Source organism: Orcinus orca, chromosome 9 (genome assembly GCF_937001465.1).
Source record: "Orcinus orca chromosome 9, mOrcOrc1.1, whole genome shotgun sequence".
Classification (NCBI taxonomy): Eukaryota; Metazoa; Chordata; class Mammalia; order Artiodactyla; family Delphinidae; genus Orcinus; species Orcinus orca.
This window is the reverse complement of record NC_064567.1, coordinates 40,684,208-40,700,160: the sequence shown is the minus strand read 5'-3', so window position 1 is coordinate 40,700,160 and position 15,953 is coordinate 40,684,208. Positions and strand designations below refer to the sequence as shown.

The 15,953-nt window shown below is 42.4% G+C and overlaps 1 protein-coding gene across 7 annotated transcripts in view; it reads right to left on the bottom strand.

Annotated features, from left to right (window-relative positions):
- Positions 1-9,158: 9,158 nt before the first annotated feature.
- The window catches only part of ELMO1 (engulfment and cell motility 1), a 549,020-nt gene continuing 542,225 nt past the window's right edge, over positions 9,159-15,953 (bottom strand). For all 7 annotated transcript variants that reach the window (XM_049715202.1, XM_049715199.1, XM_049715198.1 and 4 more), the window contains one exon: positions 9,159-10,575. In XM_049715202.1, coding sequence (XP_049571159.1) covers positions 10,375-10,575 — 201 coding nt within the window. In that variant the 3' untranslated portion in view covers positions 9,159-10,374. The remainder of the gene's footprint in view (positions 10,576-15,953) is intronic.

The window sequence follows — 15,953 nt, the reverse complement described above, 5'->3', positions numbered from 1 at the left end:
AAGACAGTTGGGAAAAATATCCAAATGGGATTGCTCTTACTACTGAGTGTAGGGGGAAGAGTTCTCTTCAGCCTGACGTGGCCTGCATTTCTTTCCTCTTTGGTCTTCAAGTTGGGCTCTGTATTTCTCTAACATCCTGCATTATCTCATTTCCTTTTGACTTGAAGTATTTCCTTCAACTTTTCCCCATTTGATATGTGGGATTTCCTTAAGTTTGTTATCCTTCTCATCTGTTCATACTGGATACTGAGAAACACAGAAGCACGTATACAGGAAACAGAGAGAGAGATCCTGGTATATGAAGTTGAGGGTGCCCAGACTGACCATGGGACATTTCCAGAAGTCCTGGGAGTGGCCATGTGAAATAAGATGTCAAACATTAGAAAAAGCTAAGGAGGATCACTGGATGAGACCCCAAGGAATCCTGGCTACAATGAGGGCAGAGTTGTACAGATAGACTCATTTTCCCTGGTTGATTCCATTCAGTTGATGACACAAATACATATAAATATGTGATATATTCTCAATTACACAGTGTCTATCTATCATCTATCTATCTATCTATCATCTCTCTCTCTCTCTATCTATCATCTATCTATCTATCTATCTAACAGATGGAGAAATGCCTGGAAGGGGCGTGTATTAAAATATTGATGTGGTTATCTTGATTAGAAGTGATTTTTTTCCCTGTATACTTGCTTCTGAATATTCCAAATTTTCTATGAGTATTTTATAAGTTGAATAACAGTAGACAAAATTTCAAAAGAATTTGAAGAGCCATTTTCAACACATCTGCCTGAACCTTATACTCTGAGGATTTCTCCTCCTCTATAAATCACAAGTTAGATGTTGGCAAGCTGCTGCTAAGAGATAAATTGCTCTCCCACTGCCCCAGCTGAGAGTCATGTCTGGGTAACAGCTGCTTCGATAATTACTTTATTTGGTGATGGATGAATTCTTGGTTGCTTTACAGATGTTGAAATGACTTTGGCCAAACGAAATTGCATGTATGCCTGTTCATTTCTCCTCACCCCTCTCACAGTGGGTGTGGGAAATAGATAGCCCACTGCAGGACAGAGGGATGGCGTGACCTGACCTTCCTGTCCAGAGGCAGCATCAGCCTTGGGTGCTTGCTCTTTGGAGACCCGCACAAAGCTGTCAAATGCGCCAATGCAGCAATACCGCCCCACAGCAGGCTCTGCTGGGGTATGAAGATCCACTCCCGAAGTGGCTCTTACTCCCTCTTCTGCTCTGCACTCTGCAGTGATAGCAGATCGCTCTTTTCCAAATGTAAACAGGAAAATGCAAAACCCAGTCTTGTGAAGGAATGGTCTCACTTCTCAAAGGGCCACCAGTCTGTAATGGGGAAAGTGCTGGAAAGCTACTTTATAGGAAAAACCACAGATGCTCCTTGTCATAGGGAGTGATCCGATGGCATTCACTGAAAAAGCAAACAGGCAGCTCTCTTTTGTATTTGGAGGGATTCCTCATAAATTCTGGGCATGTACTTTGGAATCTAACCTTAAAGAGCTACTACCCTGGCAGCTTTCAAGGACCACAATGATCCCAAAGAAAATGAGGAGGTAGCTGATTAAAAAAAACTTAACTGAGAGCAACTATAAGAGAGAGAGATGGGCCAGGAAGAGAAGAGTTGGAGAATCCAAGATAAATCAGTCAAGGCGTGTAGGGAAGTTTAAGAACAGTGTGAAAGTTCTCTTACAGCTTATGACCAGAATAAGGTATTACACACCCCTGGTGAAAAGTCTAGGAGAACTGATGCAGCTGGAGAGAACCTGCTCAGGTGTGAGGCTGAGCGGGTGATGCACGGGCTGAGGGACCATGACAGCAACGGCAGGACCTTCAGCAAGCTGGTGTATGGCGTGCAGCTCCTGAGAGAAGCTTCTAGAGAAGCTTCATGTTTCAGAGGTAAGGGATTCCACCAGCAAAATGCAATGACCTGCTTCTCCTCATCCAGGAGAGAAACGTGAAGTTTCAAATTTAGGCTCAAAAAACTGTATAGCATAAGCATCAGAAGGTGAAGGGGTCCACCACACATTGTCCTTTTGAGTCAGTAGAGGGCATTGTGTCAGAGAAAGCCCCAGATTCAACTCTTTCCTTACTATGTGACCTTGGGGAGTGATCTAAACTCTCTGAGCTTTGAATTTCTCATCTGTGAAATAGGTAACAATACCAGCCCCCTGGAGAGGAAAATGATGTACTGCAAGGAAAACGTGTCGCCCAATGCCTGCCAACCAGATGGTCAGTACATGGCAGCCAGAAGCACACAGGCACCACGCTTCTCATGTCCAATAAAGGTAGATACAGAGAGTTCCCCTTTATTCCTGGTGCCACATGGAACACCCCTTGGCTTCCGACCTTGCCGTTGCTAGTTCTGCCTGGCTCCTTCATGTTGACTTCGTTTCCACTTTAGCTCTATTCCTGCAGATTGGGCCACCGATTCTGGTTGTGCAGGTAACACCCAGGGTCTGGACCACTTGTTCAACATCCACTACTACCATACAGGAGAGTGGGGGTAAGATCTGAATGGTGGAAATAAGACAGTAGCAATTCATGAGGGCGAAGTGTGAAGGGTACAACGAGATCCACATGGTCAGCAACTAGCCTGGGAAAAGGGTTGGAGTGTGGCCCAATTCTCAGACTCAAAGGGATTCAAGTGGACGTGTTTGACTTTTTGGCATCAGAAAAGTCTAGCTGTGAGTATTTACTATTTACTATTTTTTGAGTATTTACTATACTCAAGACACTGTCCCATGAAACTTATAAACATGATTTAATATAATCTTTCAATAGTTGTTATAAAAGAATTGTATAGACAAAATTTTACAAACCAGGAAATAACTAGGTCACACAGCTAGCAAGCACTGGAACTGGAATTTGGCACAGGACTTCACAGCTTATATTTTCTTAACAACTGTGCAACCATGATATTGCTCCAAAGTTAGGCTTTTCCTCAACATACATGTACATTCTCATTTTCTCTCTCTCTCTCTCGTATGTGTTTTTTTGCTATCATATTTTGTGCTTTTGTTTTTAAAAATTATATTTAGTAGCATCAGACCTTGCTAACTCTCTTAGAATTTTTGGTCGATAGTACTACCTAGTTCCAAAAATGAAATGAAGTGAAATGAAATGAAGTAAAATAAAATAAAAATCGATTGTGTTCTTAAGTTTTAATTATGCAAAAATTCTCTACAAATTCAGTAAGGTCTTGTTTGCTGGACTGTCACAGTTTTAGAAAACTGTGATTCGTTTCAAGTGACATTTTAAGTGGAACACCATCAAACCAGAGTTTATTTATTGAAGGTGAGCTAAAAACCATGTGTCTTAGTCTGTTCAGGTTTCTATAACAAAATACCACTGACTGGGTGGCTTATAAGAACAGAAATTTCTCATAGTTCTAGAGCCTGGAAGTCCAGGATCAGGGTGTCAGCTAGGTCAGGTACCGGTGAAAGCCGTTTACCGGTTAGCAGTGACATTAGATATTCTCATCAGTCATATCAACATGGTAAATTATATCAATGTTAAAGAGTATTACAAAGTTACTTTCTTTTTCCATAGATTTTTATCTTCATTTTACTTTCCTGATATTTATTTTCTCCCCTCCCACCATCTCTTCTCCTCATGTGAAACTGTGACTTTGTATTTGCCAGTATATCATGCTCACCTTTGTATTTTCAATTATTCTGTGTCATTTTATTTTAGGCAGATATCTTATAACCAGCATTTGTCCAGATTTTGTTTGTTCAGGCAATCTGGGAAAGATCTGGTCTTGTTTCTATTTTTGTATTTATACATTAGGCTTCAATTATACATCCTTTTGCCTTTAATTTTCCTATCTTTGCAGTGATGATCGTTTCACCTCTTTTACAGCACACACATATATTCTTTTCTGAACTCAGTTTGATCCTAGTAATTTGATTGATTGATAAGCTCAGCCTTCTTAAAAGCGAGGCACCTTTACTTGCTGCTGTAAAATAAATAAGTCACGGGATGTAATATACAGCATAGGGAACAGAGTCAATAATATTGTAGGGCTTCCCTGGTGGCGCAGTGGTTTACAGTATGCCTGCCGATGCAGGGGACACAGGTACGTGCCCCGGTCCGGGAGGAGCCCACACGCCGCAGCGGCTGGGCCCGTGAGCCATGGCCGCTGAGCCTGCGCGTCCGGAGCCTGTGCTCCGCAACGGGAGAGGCCACAACAGTGAGAGGTCCAATTACCGCAAAAAAAAAAAAAATAATAATATTGTAATAACTCTGTATGTGACAGATGGCAACTAGACTTATTGTGGTGATCATTTCTTAATGTAGAAAAAATATCAAATCACTATGTTGTACACTGAAAACATATAATATTGTATGCCAATGGCAATTCAATAATAAACAAACAAATAAATAAATAAAATGGCTTGCAAAAGGAATTAAGAAGGAGAAGCTGGAACCAGAGAACCTGGATTCAAATCCTAGTTTTACCACTTATGTTTTGGCCAAGTCACTTCTTCTAGTAAGGCGTTAACTGCTGCATTTGCCGAATGTGATAGTGATATTGCACTTACATAAATAGAAGAAAAGAAATTAAAAAAAAAAAGAGTGAGGCACCTTGGAAACATGTTTAGCCTGGTCTCCCTGCCTCTGGACGCACTCTTCCTCAACTTGCCTTTTGTGCTGCTGTCAGTATGAAAGTGGTGATCTTAAAATGCAAATCAGGTTACTCCATTCACCTAAGTATCTATGGCAGTGGCCCCGGCCACATAAAAAATAGAGTTCCAACTTCTTGGTCTGCCATTCAAGGTCCTCACTCTCTTTTCCAAGATTATCTCCTACTTTTCTCTCTCCCACACTCATGTCTGTTCCAGCCATAACCCATTTCCTCTTTCTATTGCCTCATGCTGTTACCCCTTCCAGAAAAGCCCTTGATCAATTCTCTTAGAAAGAGTTGATGGAGTGCAGATAGGTGCCTGGCACTGGGCTCAGGGTAGGGCATGAAAGTGGTGAGAACAGCTGGCCAGGTGCCCTCTCTCATAGGGTTCCCGGCAAGTGAGGAAGACAGTGAAAGCTCAATGACCATAAGTAAAAGTGGCTCTGGGAACACAGAGCCGGAGCCCCCAACCTTGACTTTGATGTCCAGGGAAAAAAATGATCATACTGGGACCTGAAGGGTGAGTAGAGAGTGAGCCTGGCCTTCTTTCCCTTGTCCCCTGGTGGCTTCCTGCTCATCCTTCCAACCCTCTCTCAGGCCTCACTTCCCTCCAGGCAGAAGTCACTTCCTGCTCCGTGTGCTAGCTCAGTGTTCTCTACACTAAGATACTTTTAGCTCTGGATTGCGTTTGTCTGCCTTTCCTGTCCTAGGCTATGAGACTCTAGGAGGCCGAGTCACTTGTTTACTTTTGTATCCCTGTGCCCTGTGCACGGTGCATAGCGAGTGCCTGATGCAAGTGCAAGGCAATTCAGTTCCTGCATCCTGCCTGTCTGTGCCCAGCACCTCTCCTAGCCCTGGACCCACCCGGTGTGTTCCTGAACCTCTTGCTCTGGCCAAGCTTTCCTTGGTTGCTCGACTTCCAGACTCCTCTTCTGATTCTTCTTTACTTTGTCCCTAAACTGACTCTAGCATTCAGAATGCCCCTTCTCTGGTACCTGTTTGCTTCCATCCCTCAAGGGGCTTCAGGGGGGGTAACTCTTTTCATTAGCAAAACAGAGTGGCAGACAAATAGCACCTACTAAGAAGTGTTTATTGAAGGTGTTATGTGCTTTTAATAGCATGTCCTCTCCGAGATTTGGTGCCTGGGAAAGGATATTTGCTTATGAGGTGATAGAAATTTAATTTAAAAAATGAGAGCTACATATCCCAATTTGCTTCCTTATCTACATTGGCTTCCGGGAAGCCCAGATTTAGATTTAATGTTCAAGTATATCAACTACACGTCATGTTTCTGGTAGAATTATTTCCTTCCTTCATTTGGGTGTGTTCTGATTAAAAACGTTTAACATTCATTTTACTGTCAGAAAAAAATGTAATTCCATTAAAAGAAAAATATAGGGTATAACTATATTTTCATATAGAATTATACCATATATCCTCCACCCACCCACCCATCCCCCAAGTTTATTTTAAATTGTGGTTTTATTGCAAGTTACCTCAAATATTTATTTCAAGAGTATGTTCAAATTAAAATTTTTCTCCTTTCTTCCTTTCCTTTGCTTATTATTTTCCTTTTTCATAAAACAGGCTGAATTGGTTGAAACATGCCGTATAGATGAACTATACTAAAGATCATTCAACCACTGTGTTACCATCAAGGAAAGGAGAGGACGTGAGGGAAGGAGAGGGCATGGATGGGGGACCAAAGGGATGGGAGGGGATTTACTTACTGAGCGATGACAATTTCCAGGCCCCTCATCCACAGGTTTCTCAAGTCATGAGATTTCCATTTTAGAATGAGGTTTGGCTTCCATTTCTTTGATTGGAGAAGTCCAACAAGCTGTCTCATGATCTCCCCTCACTTTTATTTCTAAAACCTCCCATTTCTCCTCTCTTCCTGATTTTAGGTAACAGCCTTGTTATCTGCTTACTCACCCATTCCAGAAACTCAGGAGTCATTGGCATTCTTCTCTCTCCTTCACTAAAAAGGCAGCTAACTCTGCTGTTTAATGGCTTTACTCTCCTCCCCTTTCCCATCGTTTATACCAAAGTCTGGCTCAAATGGTTCTTGCTTGGGACTATGTCGATCACCTTCTTGCTAATATCTCTTCTTTCCATTTCTCCCACACTGATCTTTCCCCCACATGGGTATTTTGTCTTTGTGATATTTCTGAATGGCAAATCTGACAACATCACTCCTCTGACTACACTCTTTTGCCCTCAAGTAAAATCCCTGGCCAACCATCTCAGGATTTTCATGATTTGTGCCTCTTACATCCTCTGCAGTCGTCTCTCTCTTCCCCTCTCATATCCATCCTACATACTGGCCACACTAAATGTTTTACAGATTCTGGAATAGTCACCAGTTTTCCTGCCTCCAGGCTCTGTTTGTATGTTTTGCTCTACTTGGAATGTTTATCTCTTGCGTGGCAAACAGCTTCTCTCTTTCAAGACCTAATTCAAGTTTCTACTCCTCTCTTGGTTTCCCTTACCCCACTTTCAAGCGTGTTGAGCACGACCTCCTTTCTACTACTCTATGTTGTACACAGTTATATAGTATCATTTCCACACTGCGCTGCAATTATTTGGTTTTATATTCGACTAAATTACTTGATTATAACCTTCCCGATTTTACAAATTTTATTCTTGTTGCATTCCAGTGTCTAGCTCTAAGCATGTTTTTGATTATCATAGGAATATTTTATTTCCTTTAAGCTAAAGGTTTATAGTAAGTTAAAGGTTTAAGTTAAAGATTTCATAACTAAGACAAAATTGATAAAAGGCATGTATGTCAATGGTACAACTGCTCAGTTCATTATAAAAGCAGGTAGGTAGGAAATGCTTGAGTTGCTAGTTGGAAGGTGGTTTAGAATGGATTTGCAAATAGACTCAAGAAGCATTCAGCCTTGCACTTTTTCTTCTGCAATAATCATCAGATTTTCCTGCCCTTGGTCACTTTTGTGTTTGAGAGTGCCAGTTAATTACCCTTTCCCCTATAGGTTCTGAATAAGAATAAGAGAGGGATTAAAATATCAGTGGATTAAAATTCAATGATCAGTTTTATTTCAGGTAAAGCTGAATTGGAGGATGCAGCTTAGGTTTCACGACAAAACTGGGCTCCTCCTTCAGTGCTCCCTTGGCTTTGGCTGATTTGTCCAAGCTTAGAAACCTGCGGCGACGGGAGCTGAGCTGGCTGGAAGCCCACTGGCTGGGAAAGTTGCCTTCGGCAGCCTAGGCTGAGAAGATGAGGTGGGCAAATGTGGACAGCAACCCTGCACCATATTGCCACAAAATGAAGGAATGATGTCACACTCTCAGGACCTCACCAGTCCTCAAGAGGAGGGTCTACAGGGATGAAGCAGAATGCTTTAATAGCCCTGAAAGGGTTAGTTTCTATTTAATACACCAAAGCAGGAGCAACAGAACAGAGAAGGGTTTGCTCTTCCTAGCAAGGGTCATAGGATGATCAATCACTTAAACTCAGTGTCCCAGGACCTCAGATATCTTGGTCCAAAGAATTCCCCTGTTCATGGATGGAGTCAGGTAATTCCTAAGTAAAAAACGGTATGACTCTGTCTGCTTTCTTTTACCTAACATTTATCATTTTATCAGGATGATGGGTAGGTGAATAAGCGCTCCTGACACGAAGGACATACATGTTAATATCACCAAAGCTTAATGTAAAGGAAGTATCAACTTGACACTCAGGTGTGAGTGCACTGATGTAAAGCGTAATCGCTTGGGAATTACTGTGGGTTATAAAGGAGGTCTTGTTTTTTCTTTTTTTCCTGTTATGTCATCTCAACCAGGACAATTTGTAATTGCACATCTGGGTAACAATAAACAGCAGTGACCTGGAGGCATCTAACACTTCTATTGAGAGTCGAGAGTGGCTTGTGCTGCAGATTCTGCATCACCGGGACCTTTCTGATACCCCTTCCAGCCCTTGGAGTTCATGATCCAGAGATGCCTCCAATGGAACTAACCTCAGAAAAATCCTTCACTGGGCTCTTACCCATATTTCATTAATTCATAGTTAGATTCATCTAGTTCTGGCTTGACTGATTTCTGGTCTCTGGGTCTGCATTCTTTTCCTTTGCTCACTGTACTCCTTCAAAGTGTGATGTGTTTCATTTGGTCAGTTCCACAAATTATATAATGGTAAGGAAGAAAAAATAAAAGAGAAAGTCACCATCAGGAGGCAACAGTGTAAAATGAATAGATCGTATTATTACATAGTGGGTCTGATTTTTGTAGGTGACTTGAGGTGGTCTTCTTAGAAGGATCATTCTTTACTGATATGCAGAGCCTATGGTGACACAGCAATGGTCAGGAGTCCCCTAGGCCAGTGCTTTTCAAACTTTAATATGCACGTGCATCACCTGATTCTGCAGGGCTGGGGTGAGGTTTAAGATTCTGCATTTCTGACAAGCTCACCGGTGATGCTGACGCCTGAGCAGCAAGAACCTAAATTACCAAATCAAAACACCAGCCCCACAACTCATCACAATTAATTTTATTCCACAGCATGTTTAGGGGAATGTTATTCTCAGGAAGAGGTTTAGGATTCAAATAATTAAAAAAAAAAAAAAAACCTTGGAAAGTACACACCTTTATGTATCTTTTCTTTTCATTAAATATATATCTGTTTGGCAAAAAATGTTAGACTCTTTTGTACAAAAACAAAGCAAAGAAAAAAAATAACCAAAAAAACATAACCCACTCCCCACCCCCAAACCAACAACCCTGAACCCTTGCAAACTGTCAATACCTGTAATAATTACAATGATGTAAACTTGGATACTTGACCATCCTGTGGAAACCTGTGCTCAGCAGAACCACCAGGAGAAGGACCACCAAACCCTTCGATAAGCAACTGCCTCTCATCGGGGCTTTTAGATTTAGTACATTAGAGATGGAGCAAGGGGACTGGTTTCACCATTTGTGCTTTCAGCTAAGGCGCTGGAAGGGTGTGTGGCAATGAAGAGGGCAGGTCTGGGCTGGGGCGGGGAGAGGAAAGCCAAGACTAGCTGGGAGGCAGGAAGGGTGGTCACAGTCACAGGGCAGACGTGAAGTGGCCATGGGACCCACGGACTGTGTCTGGAGACCCAGCCCTGGGAAGAACTAGGAAGAAGCTTCTGCTGTTGCTCTTGGGACCAGAGAGGGACAGGGCAGGCAAAGGCCGGGACACGGGAGGGAGGGGGCTTGGAAGCAGATTTCAATTCACATGGAACCGGTGGTGTGAGAGGACTCTAGAGAGCAGGGGAACGAGGAGGTGTTTGGTCTTCTCAAGTAGCTAGACTGTTTCTTCCAGACACAGGCCTCGGGCACACCCCTGGGTCTGGCTGTAGGTTTGGGGGCGGTCTGGTGCTGCTGGCTTTCAGCCTCCAGGAGGGGAGGGCTTGCCTGCTGGGATGAAGATGGAAGGGCCCTCTGGCTCTCTTACTGGCGGTGGGTTTTGCTTTTCTCCCACCTTAGGCTGCAGCAACGGGAGGTGACCTAAAGCATCGGAGTCTAGAAACGGAATCAGGGCGGTGAGCAGGAGGCCAGGGAGGGGCAGGAAGACGCCGGGGCTAGAGGCGTTGGGGCCAAAGGAAATGTGGACCACAGCTTTCCTCTACCACAGCGGATTCCAAGGCATGGGAGCGTTTTCATTCTTCTCTCCTGTTAGCTAGCTCTTCCAGTTTTGGAGGGGGAGCTTCTGGGGCCCGGGCGCTTCAGTTACAGTCATAGACAAAGTCATAGTTGCTGGGCTCCTTGGGGATGGGTGGAGGTGCGTCGGGGATCTGAATGTTTTCCAGGTCCAGGAGGCGGAGCTTGATTTCCATGCTGAGCAGCGTGTCCAAGTCATTCCTCGTCAGGTCACTCATCATATCTTTCCCCAGCAGCGCGTTCAGCCCATCTGTCCAGATACAGTACTGGTGGGAAGGGAGGTGACAATGAGAACTACTGATGACCATAACAAGAGGAGAAACAATAGCTAACGCTTACTGATCACTCAGGATGGTCTAGGCTCTGTGCTCAGTGCTTTGCCTACATTATCATTTAACATGCACAGCATCTCTATAAAGCTGACACATCTGGTAGCATCTCTGTTTTACAGATGAGGGAACTGAGGTGGTGAGAAATTAAGTCGTTTGGTAGTACGTGGAGTGGGTGGGATTTGAACTTACACAATCTGCTTCCAGTGCCTGCACTCTTCTGTGCCCATGATGCCTCCCTGTGGCGCAGCAGGAGGGTTTGGGTTTTCGTGCCTGTGCAACATAATATCTCTAACATCCCACCAGTGAGTCAATGAGTTTAAGGTATTGGTAGAATATATCCCAACACTCCTGGACTCAACATCAGGTAAAGCTTGCTTCTTTCCTCACTCCAAGTATGGTTCCCAGTCTAATAGCTAATCTCTGCCTATCCTGTCTGATTCCCAGCACTCATGATGACAGCCCAATGGTAGTCCCACCTTTGCATTTTTTAGCAAAAGGTCTAGGAAATATCTGAGTGCTGCCCAATGTCTGGTGGGCAAAGTGGCTAAAATTATTGGGTGATCTTAACGGAAGGTGGCTTGGCTGCCGGTCTAGGGACCCCTTCTGCCTGGGTCTCCAGGTTCCAAGGTTTTTCTCCTCCAGGTCTCTGGAGCCTGGTCCCTGGGCACATCCCCTGTTTTGGAAAGCACTCCATAGTACCCAACCGAGAGTTTGGTTCTTCCCCTCTCATTAAAATTAATCGTGTCCTTTGCCTCTCCAGTAGACTAGGAACTGTGCTCTGTTTATCTGAGGACCTGCCTTGCTTTTGTCAGTTTCCCTCCAGAGGCTGAAACCCTGCCCTGCCCTGGTATTAGAGCCATGATACCTGGTGGAAGAACTAGCCCCTGCTGCCCGCATCTCAGAAACATGCCTGCATTCTGGATGCTCTGTTTGCTCACCTTTTAGGATGTCCTAGTCCTATGTAGGACCTCTTTGAGAGCAATTCCTCTGCTTTTCCTGTGGGACTGGTCTTCCTTCTAGAACATGCTCTAGATTCCCCCCTCTCTTGCCCTCACAGGGTCAAGCTGCAATTCCAGACCCTGCTTAGCTTGTCCTTTGCACTGTGGTTACCTGGGCTATGTTCCAAAATACGATAGCAGATCTCAACGTAGAAGTACTACGAGACGGCAAGCACTACACAAACCTTAAGTCATAGTGAGGTGATAGACATCTACCACGACGCACATTCGAGGCACCGCTTTTTAAGCCAAGGAGGTGTACCACGGGTGTATTACGAGGCCCGTGTCTGAGTAGCGTGGCCCTGAACTGTAGAGCTTTGGTTCTGCCTTGGCTACGGGATCTCAGCCAAAGCATTTAACCTATCTAAACATCAGTTGAGTGCTAAAGGATTTCTGGAAGTATTAGTGTCCTCATGAATACCTTAGATAGATTCCGAACACATCGAAACATTCGTTTCCTCATAAATAACGTTAATAAAAATAGATACCCAGGTTTTACCCTGCAGATCCTGATCTTATGGATCTTGGGTCAGGAAATTTTATTTGGAAAAGCTTCTAGCTAATTCTGATGTACCTCCAGATATGGGCACCACTGAACCCCATGCTCTTTAAGGCCCCTTTCAGCTCCGGCACTGTTTCACTCTAAATCCCTACGTGGGGGGATTACCGCTTTCTGTACACAGCTTTCCCAGTCCTGGCTAGCTTCCTAGTACAGATTAATTTAACCCACAGGAACACTTCTGTGGTGCTTTTCTTTCGAGAAGCAGCAAGTACAGAAAATTTTATTAAAAAATACATCAACCAATAAATAAGAACTCTGTAGTACTGAATCTGAGTTGGAAGTATCAATACGAACTTACAGTGTATTTTATCTTTAAAAAAACACAACTCCAAGCTCTGTCTACAAAAAACCTGAAAATAATGACCAACGCCATAGTGACAGGCACACCTAATGTCCAGATTCTGGTTGCTAAATACCAAAAGGAGCCAAAGCTCCACAGGGAAAAGGTAGGACATGTACAAGATGAACTGGAATATCTTGTCATGCCAGAACGCCTGAAAGCTGCCAAAGACATCTGTCCATAGAACTCAGAAGCTAACCAGAAGGTGTTCCTTCTTTCTCTAGATAATCTGGACACTGATAATGACAATAACTGCAACCTATTGATATGCAAATACGTTAAATCCATAACTTCATAATGATACCCAGACACCAAAAATCCTTCACTGGCCTCCTTTGAAGATGCTCATGATTTTGAAAACTGGTCAAGAGAATCAAGCATTATCCTGCCTATCATATGTACACTGTTTAACCTCAGGGTAACCAAAGAGTTGATGAGGCCAGTTTGTCTTTATGTAACTACAATAGAATTGGAATATCAACCTTTTCCAAAGTCTAATAGATCCAAGGATCTAGGCGATAATCATCAACGGCCGCAAACATTTCCAAAAGAGAGACAACCAGACATCATAGAAGAATACAACACTACTGCTGCTTAAAGTAGAGCCTGAGTTTGATGAATCGTCTAACTATCGCTTAACAGGATGCAGATAAACACGTGAGATGATAGAGCAGGTTATGGTAGGCAGAATAGTACCCTCCTTTGAAATAAGACCATGTCCTAATCCCTGGAACCCGTGAGTATGTTAGGTTACATGGTGAAGGGAATTAAGACTGCTAATCATCTGATCTTAAAACAGGGATTTTTATCTGGGATAATCTAGGTGGGCCCAATGTAATCACAAAGGTCCTTAAAAGTGGAAGAGGGAAACAGAACAGGAGTGAGAGAGAGGGAGATTTGAGTATGAAAGAGGCGGTCAGAATGATGCGGTGTGAGGACTTAACCCGCCATTACTGAGACGGATGGAGGTGAGGAAGGGGTGAGGAAATGGATTATCCCCTAGTCCAGAAAGGAGTTCAGCTCTGTCGATACCTTGAGTTTAGCCCAGAAAGACCTGCATCCGACTTCTGATCTCCAGAATTGTAAGATAATACATTTATGTTGCTTTAAGCCACTAAATTTGTGGTAATTTGTTATAGCAGCCAAGGAAACTAATACACAGAATTAAAATCAGCAAAATCTAGACTATTGACTATGCTACCAAACAGATGAGCTGGTTTTTTCAATGAATAAATTGCAAGGAAAAAAAACACATGCACATGTTCATGAGAGAAGGAGAGAGGAACCTATAGATTCAAGGAAACTGAAGAAACACGTGAACCAATTGTTATGTATGGATCTTATTTGGATTCTGATCTGAACAAAGTATAAAAGAAAAAAAGAAAACCAGAAATGAGACAGTTGGAGAAATCTGAAAACGGACTGCAAATCGTGGTATTAAAACGCTATAAAATTGGGTGTGATCATGGTATGATAGTTACGTTTCCAAGTGGACTCTTTATTACTTAGAGATGCACATGGGAATATTTACAAATAAAATGATATGATATTTGGATGAGCTTCGAAAATAATCTGGGGTGTTGTGGCAGCTGGGTGTGAGTGAGGGTATAGGTGAAACCTAATTGGCCATGAGCTGATAATTGCTGAAGCTGGGGATGGGCACTGACAGGAAGTCATGGGTCCAGGTCCTGCTTTCCTCCTTCCAAGCTACACAGTGCAGGGGCCAAAGAGAAAGTGTTTCTGGAACAAGACCCCCATGGTTTAAATCCAAGCTCTATCACTTACTGCTTGTTTCGTCTTGGACAAGTTTCTTAACCTCTCTGTGCCTCATTTCCCTTTTTTATAAAATGGGAATAACGTTAGTTTCTTCCTTAAGAGTTACAGAATGAGGATTAAGAGAGGTGAAGCACATAAAGCATTGAATGGTCCCTGGTGCAGAGTATTCCGGTTATAATTACTATTATCAGTACTATTGTCGAGTTATTCAATTTTGGGAGGCCTCTCTCTCCCCCTTTGATAAACAAGGATATCTGTGACAGAACTTTCCATTTTATGGAGCGATTATGCAAATAAAATGAGGTAATAGATATGGAAGTGGTCTGAAGAATACTTTTAATTTACACAAGTGTATGGCATTTTTCTCCTCACTACATCGGTAAAAAATGGCAGATATGAATAAAAATGTGGCAGTCCCAGAACATTTATCCTTATCTGGAATTAATGTATACTGGGAAAAACAGCGTTGTATAGATTTAAATAGCATCTGCAGCTCTACCATTTGAAGTAGTTTCCTATACATCCGTATATATCTTGAATACGGTGGCCTGTGTACAACCACAATTTTATTTAAAAAGAGAAATGGTAGGACACAGTGTGTATTTTCAGGAAGATGAAGACAAAGTCATCCCCTTCTGTGAACGAAATGTCAAGTAACACAGAATTATATTTAAGTGCCGCTCTAAATGCAGGATTTGCATATAATCTTTCTTCTCTCTTTGGGATGTACAATTTTATTCAAAAGCTTCAAACCAGTGAAAACCAAATACAGAATAACTTCTAAATGAGCTAAGTCTCCCAGGGGAAATGGGGAACAAAATTCAAATTCTATTAAAATGTTCCTTCCTTTCTAAAAGCTTTCTATGTAACCACATGCACAACAAAAATTTGAATGGTATCATCTAAAAATAAGAGTTTCAAGCATGATGTTGGGTTCTAGTTTACAAGAGAAAAAGTTAAATCAACCAGAGCTGCTACTTCATCTTACAAATGCATTTTCCTGGATTTATGCTAAATATTTTAAATATAGCTGACAGCATGATTCAAGAAGAGAAACAAATTATACATATAACAAGATGTCAAAAGGAATAAAAGCATCTCAAAAATAAAATTCCAACAGCAGAGACAGCCCTAAACTTCTTAAAATAACTTACAGAAACATGGTAAAAAACCTACTTCATCAAATGTTTTAAAGAATAGAAATAAGTTTATCATGGGAAAATTCTGGCCCAAAGCTAAATATTCAAGGAAAACCAAAGCTATAAGCCAGGGCTGATACTTCCTCTGGGTTAACGATTATGCCCTTACTGAGTATGAAGCATGTGTACATTCTTCTTCTTTACCATAAACTCTTTATTTTTATTTTTTAAGTTTTTGTTTATTTATTTATTTTTTGGCCACGCCACGTGGCATGTGGGATCTTAGTTCCCCAACCAGGGATCGAACCCACGCCCACTGCAGTGGAAGCATGGAGTCTTCACCACTGGACTGCCAGGGAAGTCCTTACCATAAACTCCTGATCAAGCTAAGAAGAAGTTGAATCTGTTACAACTTGCAGTTTTTCGAGAGGTTTCCGTTCTATTCCAAGTCAACAAGATGTACCTTTGTTCGTGATTTTTCTCACGTAGACATTTTT